The sequence below is a fragment of the Mauremys mutica genome, chromosome 7 (genome assembly GCF_020497125.1).
Source record: "Mauremys mutica isolate MM-2020 ecotype Southern chromosome 7, ASM2049712v1, whole genome shotgun sequence".
In the NCBI taxonomy this organism is placed as follows: domain Eukaryota; kingdom Metazoa; phylum Chordata; order Testudines; family Geoemydidae; genus Mauremys; species Mauremys mutica.
Window position 1 is genome coordinate 117,054,230 of NC_059078.1, and position 9,641 is coordinate 117,063,870.

At 44.7% G+C, this 9,641-nt stretch overlaps 1 protein-coding gene across 1 annotated transcript in view; it reads right to left on the bottom strand.

Annotated features, from left to right (window-relative positions):
* TRUB1 (TruB pseudouridine synthase family member 1) overlaps positions 1 to 1,505 on the bottom strand; it is a 44,686-nt gene extending 43,181 nt beyond the window's left edge. Inside the window, exon 1 of the mRNA XM_045025747.1 lies at positions 1,215 to 1,505. Coding sequence (XP_044881682.1) covers positions 1,215 to 1,371 — 157 coding nt within the window. The 5' untranslated portion in view covers positions 1,372 to 1,505. The remainder of the gene's footprint in view (positions 1 to 1,214) is intronic.
* Positions 1,506 to 9,641: the final 8,136 nt, after the last annotated feature.

The window sequence follows — 9,641 nt, forward strand, 5'->3', positions numbered from 1 at the left end:
AGCAACAAAGAATCCTGTGGCACCTTATAGACTAACAGACGTTTTGCAGCATGAGCTTTCGTGGGTGAATACCCACTTCTTCAGATGCAAGTGGTGGAAATTTCCAGGGGCAGGTTTATATATGCAAGCAAGAAGCAAGCTAGAGATAACGAGGTAGATCGTTATCTCTAGCTTGCTTCTTGCTTGCATATATAAACCTGCCCCTGGAAATTTCCACCACTTGCATCTGAAGAAGTGGGTATTCACCCACGAAAGCTCATGCTGCAAAACGTCTGTTAGTCTATAAGGTGCCACAGGATTCTTTGTATATTTTTTCTGGCTCTCTTTCCATAACAGACAACAGTGATATGAACTTTGAAAAGGAAGAGGTAATATGTTCCTAAGAGTTATGATTTAGATATTGCCTATGTTTGCTGGGATACTAAAATCACAAAAGAGGAAGCTCAAATACATACCAGAAGCTTGAAAAAGCCTAAGTAGGTGAACACAAATGGATTCACGTATTTGTGAAATCAGACACCTGAATGAAAGCAGCACCTTCACTTTGGATTTAATTTAAGGACAGTTTTTAGTGTCTCCTTCTTGTGACTAAGGATTTTTGTCTATATGTATTTTAACAGACATTTTACAAATCTCACTTCTCTTTAACCAAAGTATCCCTCAATTAGACTTTTCCAGCTTTGCAGCCCTGGAAAATCTGGATTTTTAAACTTGCTTTGAAACTTCCAGGTGCACCTCTGGTATCAAAATTTGCATGTCAGGTAAATTCATGATTATCTCCATGCACAGAAGAAGGGGTGGCCACAAATTACGTGTGGATTCAAACAATGCTGATTAGGGGATATGAACGGGTGAAGGCACAAACTGCACAGCAAGGAAGCTACACACAGGCAGTAATTTGCACACACAAAACCCTTACTTGGGCCTGGGGTAACTGGAATGGGACAATTAAACAGGCAAGGGGTCCGCAACCACCTGCAAAGGGGAAACTGATGGTGCAGCAACTGGATTTGCAGACATATAAGGGCAAAGTACTGCGTGCAGACTGATACTCTCAGCACTAATGGTGTGTGGGACCCCGAGAGCATGAAGCTCCCAGCATGTGTCATCCAGACCTGCCTCCTCCCAACGTACCCGCAGTCCCAGCTTGAACCACCCGCCGTGGCCTCCCCCACCCAGCCCGAGGGCGGCCTCCTGCCCCTTCCCTGCAGTACCTGCCAGCAGCTTCTCCTTCAGCTGGTTGAGCACATTAGCCGAAGTGGGCCCCTTGGGTTTATACACAGCAAACAGCCCGCTCAGAGAGAGCAGCTTAGCTGCGGCTGCAGGGTTGGCCATAACGTGCCCCAGCTTCCCGTGCACCTTCTCAGCCATGCTCCGGGCCGGGCTCGCCCGGGCTGAAGATGCACCGAGGCGGCCCGGGGACGGAGGCTCTGGCCCGGCTTTCTGGGGCCGTGCTTCCCACGCGGGGCCCGGGCTGCAGCAAGGAAGCGCCGGGCCCGCTCACGCGCAGGCTCGCGCTGCAGGCGGTGCTGGGAGATGTAGTGTTCGCCCCGCGCGGCGGGGCGGGGCGGGGGCTCTGCAGCCTGCGCGAGGAAGGGAGGGAGGCGGGCGCGCTCGCGCTGGAGAGGCCGCAGCTCGAGCGGTGTCCGGGCAGCCCAGGGGCGGGGTGCTGTGGGCCCCCGGGAGGGGCCAGGATTCCCTTCCCCCGCCGTGCACAGGCCGCGGCAGCTGCTCTGGGCAGCGCGTGCACGGCCTTGGGCAGAGGGGGAGCCACTTTCCAGAGAAACACCTGGTCGGGGGGGAGGTCACAGGGCTGGCACCGCGCAGCTTTGCCAGGGCGCATGGGTGGGTTTCTGCTGTGCACCACGCGGGGGGATGGGAGAGGACAGAAATCTCCTCTCGGCTCTGTTCTCCACGAGATGCCCTGCTCGTCCCTGTCGCGCGCACTTTGCGTTTCTTATTGCCCTGGCTCACTTTTTCTTGCTTCAGAGTCCCCACCGTTTATATTGAAGGCGTTAGAACCAGTGGGGAGCGTGGGGGAAACAGTTACAGCTGTTGACCCAGGATGATTAAACTCCCAATTAAACTGAAGACTCTGAACAGCTGAGCTGATAAAGGAGCAGCAGGGGACAAAACTTGGTGGTGGTTGTTCCAGTTATCACGCGTTGGTTTTTAAAGTGCTGAAGGCTTGAACATTTTACTGACTAAATTAGAAACGCAGGTTCTGATTCTCAACCCAGTTGCACTGGTGTAAATGAGACTTAACTGCAGCAAAGTGAACAGAATTACATCAGCATGAAGGAAACAATCCTTATCTTTTTTAAGTCAATTGTAAAAAATCTCAGTGATATCAATGGGAGCAGAAATAGTACCTAAAGAACACCAGCCAACAGCAAAAACACTGCTAGACCCCTATCTTCACAAACTGGGTTATTTCTAGTCGGAATTTGTCTACACATTTTAACAATGAGGGTAATTAGCCACTGAAACCACCTAGGGTGAGTTGGATTTTTCATCACTTGAAATTTTTAAATCAAGTTTGGATGTCTTTCTAAAAGACTTAAAAGCTCAGCCAGAAATTACAGGTTGACAAGGAATTGCTGGCTGAAATTCTATGGCCTGTGTCACACACAAGGTGAAACTGGATGATCATAATGGTCCCTTTCTGGTTTATAATCTATGAGTCCACGATCATCTAAGCACATGCATAAGTATTTGCATGATCCAGGCCTAAATTTTGGATAAATGTATTGGATTATTATATGGTGGCTGGCACTAATTAATTAGAAAATAAATGTACCATTCTTTAGTGAAAGGGATGGAACTCCTTCAGCTTCTGGTAGTATAGAACAGGGGTCGGCAACCTTTCAGTCTTCATTTATTCACTCTAATGTAAGGTTTTGCGTGCCGGTAATACATTTTAACATTTTTAGAAGGTCTCTTTCTATAAGTCTATAATATAGAACTAAACCATTGTTGTATGTAAAGTAAACAAGGTTTTTAAAATGTTTAAGAAGCTTCATTTAAAATTAAATTAAAATGCAGAGCCCCCCGGACTGGTGGCCAGGACCCGGGAAGTGTGAGTGCCACTGAAAATTGGCACATGTGCCATAGGTTGCCTACCGCTGGTATAGAAAGAAGGTGCTATAAATCGTTCCTTATCATGCAGGCTCAGATTTGAGATCAGTCATTTCCCAGGCAACTTGATTTCGTGAATATCACATTTAGATGTGATGTTTACACATTTTCTGCTCACCATAAACATGCAAGTAGTTCAGACTCTATCATGCAGCAGATATGGGTGTGAAGTGAGGCTTTTTAGAGACACTACATCATTCTGCAGCAAAGTACATGACTTTCTGATTAATTGGTTTGGAAAGCAGCTCTCCCTCTCACCCATCACACTGTTAGTCATTGTACCTTTGTTACATGACTTTAAATAATTATATTCCACTGAGTAGGTATTAAGGCTATTAATCTTCCTGCTTTTGTAGAATCCTGGAAGAAAGTATTACTAGGACAGGAATTTTCTAGATTTCTAAGCCATTCAGTTGTGCCACCCTAGGAAGTGCAGCACTCAGATCTAACTTTTCAGGCCTGATTCCTGCACACTCATTACTCTGAAAAAACTCCCATGGGCGCTAATGAATTTGTGCTAGAGCAAGGAATATTGGGGCCCTAGTTTTCTCAGAGACAAGACAAGTTGCTTAGTTTGCAAGGAACATAAACCTAGCAGATAAAACAAAGTTACACTTTCAGCAAAAAATATGCATATGGTTAGAGAGCGATGGCTATCCCCTGTGGGGCACGGAGCTTCACAGGGGCAAAGTTTTACCTGGGGCCCACCCCACTTAAGTCAAGCTCTGCATGGAGCTCAGTGCTGGATCAGGGCCTATATCTTATCTATGTACTCCTGTGGCTTATGGTAGATTAATTGATTTGCTCAAGGGTGGGAATTGAATACAGATCTTCTGAATCCTACACCCATGGCCTAGCCACTAGACCATTCTTTCTCTCCCATATTGCTACTAAGATGCTCAATCTATAGTCTCAGCTTCCATTGACTTCAGTACCACATATGCCAGGCCACAGGTGAGTAATTTGTTGTAGTAAAATCCTGTGTGTTAGTTGTAGAGTAGTTTGGTTTTTTAATGATCCTCTCCCTCTTAAAAAATAATGGGTGTAAAGTTCTAAGTAGACTTTTATAGACTGGTCTCAGGAAAAACAAACCCTCTGGAAGTAAAGCAGGATTTATTTATACAAATTCTTTGCATAGTGCTCATTTACATAGCTACACTCTGACCATAAAAATATTGACTGCTACCATAGGGTTAATTTCCTAAGGATTGGTAGATGTGGCCATCATTGCTGATGCATGAAAGTGAGGTGCTATGATCCTCTCCTAGAAGGCAGGTGGAGAAACCTGGGCTTATGGAAAAGGTCAATGGGAGTTTTGCCGTTGATTTCAGTGGACACAGGTGTAGTAAGATGAGGCCCTGAAACATAAACCCTTGTATCAGAGGCCCGGTATGAGGCCTAAGGCCTGTTCTTAGTAATGATCAAGACTTTGTTAACATAAAACAAAGTTAAGCTGTGAGCAAGAGGCAGGCCTTGCTTAGAGTCTGACAAGGAGAAGGCTGATGTTGCAAAAATACACATACCTAAAAGGTACTGGACACTAGAGATATAAACATGTGCCAGGATGGTACCAAGAACACTCCGATACTAGCACATTCCACACAGATAACAAGGAACAGGCTGATTCATCCTAAAGACAGGGGCAAAAGGGTAATATGATGGATAGATTTCAGAGTAGCAGCTGTGTTAGTCTGTATTTGCAAAAAAAATAGGCACCTTAGAGACTAACATTTATTTGAGCATAAGCTTTCGTGGGCTACAGCCCACTTCTTCTGATGCATAGAATGGACCATATAGTAAGGACACACACACACACACATCCTCTCAGAGGCTAATTAATTAAGATGAGCTATAATCAGCAGGAGGAAAAAAAACTTTTGTAGTGATAATCAAGATATCTATCAAGATTATCACTACAAAAGGTTTTTTTCCTCCTGCTGATTATAGATCATCTTAATTAATTAGCCTCTTAGAGTTGATATGGCTACTTCAACCTTTTCATAGCTATATATGGCCCAGGTGTAGCAACTTCCCCAATCAGCTTGGCCTTTTTCTCCTAGTCCCTAGCCCTCTCCCCGGGCGGGCTTCTACCTTGTCAGGGCTGGAGCAGGTAACCACCCCGCTACAGGTGCCACAAGTACTTCTGTTCATGATGGATAGAGTTGGTTTGTCCGAACCAACATGTACAAGATGAGAGGCGGCACCCTAACATGTAGAGAGGTTGTACTTCAATACGTCAGGAGTGACATGTAACTTGTTTGTACCTGTGTATAAGAACACATCCCTGAAGGGTTGGCTTTGTCTGGCCTAGGGGGCAGTGGTAAATCCCGCCACTGACTGAGCCGGTCCATTGTCAGGGAGCACATGTGTACTAGCAGAACTGTAGACATCTGATCCAGGGAGCTAGAGACTGTGTTTTGTTTGGCAATAAACCTGGCCGGGTGCCTTTGTACCTTATTGGAGTCTGTGGTCATTGGGCAGTTCACTCTAGATCTGCTCTGCCAGTGATCTGCACAGGGCTGGGACAGCACATAGGGAGAACACACACACTCAGCCGACTGTTATCATCATTGGATAGAGCAGAGCACCACACTGGTGACGCTTGACGACAACAGGGTTTATCCCGAAGAGTGAGACATGAAACCTCTACCTACAACAGTCCTGACATGAGAAGTCCCTTTTGCATGTGTAGTTTAGCTGTGTTAACCTAACCATTTGAAAATGGGATTCTAACATTGTCCTACCTAAGAACAGTTTGAACTGCATTCTTAAAGACCTGTGAAAAAAGATGCCAATCTAAGGATTGAAATGTGAGCCACTTGTGACTAGCACTATCATTAGGTCAGTGGGCTGGCCTGAAAATGCTTTCTAATGTTTAGATGGATCAGTGAAACAGACTGCACAAAAATGTGAACATCACCATCTGCATAAAGATACTCATGCAAATAACATCTTGGCTTTTCAATAATGCAGCAGCAGCTAGGGACTATGAATAACCTTCCTGTACAGATTACTTGAGATGCTGCTTTTTAAGGGTTGGTTTAAATCAGAAAAGGGTTTTGAAATGATTTGGCTAATATAGGTAACCATGGATGGGCATAGAGTTTGCATCTGAACTCCAGCATTACTACAGCAAGTAAGGAGGATCTTGTTTTGCTATTTTTTGTTTCTCTTTAAGGCTAGGATTTTCAAGGAGTTTAAAGGAGTTAGGCACGCAGCTGTCCTTGAAAAGCAATGGGAGCTGAGCATGTAATTATCTTAGGCCCCTTAATTCTACCTGAATGATTAAAAAACATGTTATGCATAAAGGACCTGACCTTTTAAAGACCATAGAAGACTTGCTTTGACTTCACTGGGGATTGGATCAGGGCCCAAAACCAGGAAATATGTAAAGTTACCAAATGCTATGTGTATTACAGATCAAGGGTGGGTGGGTAAATAGATTCAGACTTCTCCTTTCATCAGGCAACACTAATTAGAACTCAGGGAATTGGTGCTGGGAATCAGTTACTGAACCAGCTATCTCAAGATCACTAGTTAAAATTTGTCTGGTGTCGGTGGTATTTGAAAACCATTACAAAATTTGTATCCACATCCAATCGTCAAACATGGTCCGTGGATATCCACAGATTTGCGGGGCTCTATTTATAAAGGTGGCCCAGATCCTTAGGTGAAGACAGTGGAGTTACGTTGACATACACTCTCTTTGGATCTGACTCAGTTATGTTTTACTAGTGATGGTTAATTTGGTTCCATTACTCGATTTTCTGAACTACTGGAGGAGTGCCCTTTTCAGAGAAGAAAAAATTGTTATTGATTAGGTAATGTGGTGGTATTTATAACCCACAGCCAGGGCCGCCCGGGGCGGGGGGGGGCAAGAGGGGCAATTTGCCCCAGGCCCCGAGCCCCACAAGGGCCCCCACCAGAGTTTTTCGGGGCCCCTGGAGCGGGGTCCTTCACTCGCTCTGGGGGGCCCAGAAAACTCTTGCGGGGCCGGGCGCTTCTTCTGCTCCCGGTCTTCGCCGGCAGGGGGTCCTTCCGCTCCTGGGTGGAAGGACCCCCCGCCGGCGAATTACTGCCGAAGACGGAGCGGGACCCGCCGCCGAAGTTCACTCGGTCTTCGGCGGTAATTCGGCGGCGGGGGGCCCTTCCGTTCTGGGACCCGCCGCCGGAGTGCCCCGCAGACCCGCAGCGGGAGCCCCCCGCCGCCGAATTACCGCCGAAGACCGGGCTGCACTTCGGCGGCGGGTCCCGGAACGGAAGGGCCCCCCCGCCGCCGAAGACCCCGGGTCCCCGGAATCCTCTGGGCGGCCCTGCCCACAGCTTTCACCGTGATGCTCACAGCACAGAATAGAGAATGACATTTCCTTCTACAAGTGAAGCTGGTTACTACTCTGCTTTCTGTGGGAAAGTGGCCTTTTCTTAACAAAAATGTTTTTAAGAGAAATGACACTGGACTTCAGTGTCTTATAGCTGACACAGTAATGAAAATCTGTGACTGTGTATCAACTTCCTGTGACTCATTTTACGGTTCCAACTTTGTCTTACATGTCCACAATCAATGAATAATTGCAGGGAGAGAAATTATTGTTTATGCTCTTTCTGCAAAAAATACAAGCAAGGATCCACGTGTGAAAATGTAGGCTCCTGTCCTGCAAATCATTCTGCATGGATGCACCCTTGTGTCTGTATCTGGGTGCAACAGCTTGCAGGATTGGGGCCTTAATCATTACCTAGAGGTACCATGCCTCAGTGCATCACAGCTGAGGATGCCAAATTCAGGACAGACTGCTGAGAAATAGGGCAGACTCACCCCAAATTGGTGATTATTCTGTCATTAGACAGAACCAATAACCATTGGTCATTATGCCAAGCCAATAACAAAATGAACTTCTATACCACCACACTGGCTAACAAGGAGTTAACAAAAATGCAGTCTCCTCAGGCATTCCAGCCATTGGCTCACCATCCAGACACCAGACTTTGAGTGGCAGCTGAAAAATCAATTTAATCAGTTATAAGGTCCTTCCAATCCCAAGGACCAGCCCCCAAGCCCGGTCAATATATAACTCAGATCTTACCCAAGAATCACACTGATGCCAATCCTTTAAGTAAAAACTAAAGGTTTAATAAGAAAATAAAAAGTATTATAAATGGCTAATAGATCATATATATAACACACAAAAGTGATTGCAAAATCCTTATATCAAGTTTGAAGGAGTGATGGAATAAACTGCTAGCTTGTACAAGTCTCTCTGGAATTACCCAAGCAGATTGGGGCTCATCAGTCCTTATTCAAAGCTTCCTTGTTAGAAATCAGTCCAGAAGCAGGAAATTAAAGACAAAATAGAGCTGTCTCAGGTGCCATGTGCATGAAATTTTACTGCTCAAATGAAGCCCACAGCCCAGGTGCATGGAAAATTACTGCCCAAGATGGAGTCCAGGGTCACATGAACATATCACATGTCCTTACATGGCTTGGTGACACCCAGAGGCAGCCATTGCCCATATTCTTTCTGTGGTGTCCACAGGAAAGGCTTACTGGGTGGGATGAATTTCTTCGATGGCCCATTGTGAGTTGAGTGGGTCATCAAGACTTAGCGGTCTGTAAATTCTATCTGGGGGTCAGAAATACTACACATGTAAGATACAAGTGCATAGCCAATATTCATAACTTCAGATACAAAGAGGATACATGCATCTAAACATGATAGGATACTTAGTAAATCGTAACTTTTCTGTTGACTCCTTACATGACTTCCTTTGTACAATATTTGTTGCAATTTTATAACAGTGGTAATAAAGTGCTATAAATGGTCATATTCTATCAGATAGCATCACACCTAGTAAGTTCTTGAATATAGTGTGGGAGGAAGAATAACTTTTTTCTTGTAATCCAAGCAGATAAAACATTTAAAGAAGTGATAAACACTGCTCAGTTTGTTGGTTCATTTTGGTTTTGGTTCACACAGGGACCCTATTAAGCATGTGCTTAATTTTAAGCACCCAAGTAGTCCTATTTATGTTAATAGCACTACCCATTGTATGCACGTGCTTAAGTACCTTGATGAATTGGGGCATTTCTGAAAAAATGTAAGTCACCATTGCAAATAAATAACTTTCTATTTGTACCAATATTAGGTTTTGGTACTTTGGGATAATTATCCTCCGTAGAAAAAAATATTTCTAAATCCAAACTATTTCATGAATAGATTTTTGGTTTTGTTTCAGGGGAAAAAATGGAGAAATTTGACACCAGTTTAGAGTTTAGAAATTAAATTGTTGTAATATTACTTGTTTGTAAAAATACTTGTTTTTTCTAATTCTAGAAAAAAATGTTCATGTAACTATGAGAGAGAAATTTTGCTCTGGGTTACTGGCATGGATTCTGCTTTTGTTAGTCTGAAATAAATACAGAGTAGCTCCACTGACATGAACAGAATTACTTATAATTTATAGCGGTGTAGTTGAGAGCAGTATTTCGCTCTCTGGCTTCAGTAGAA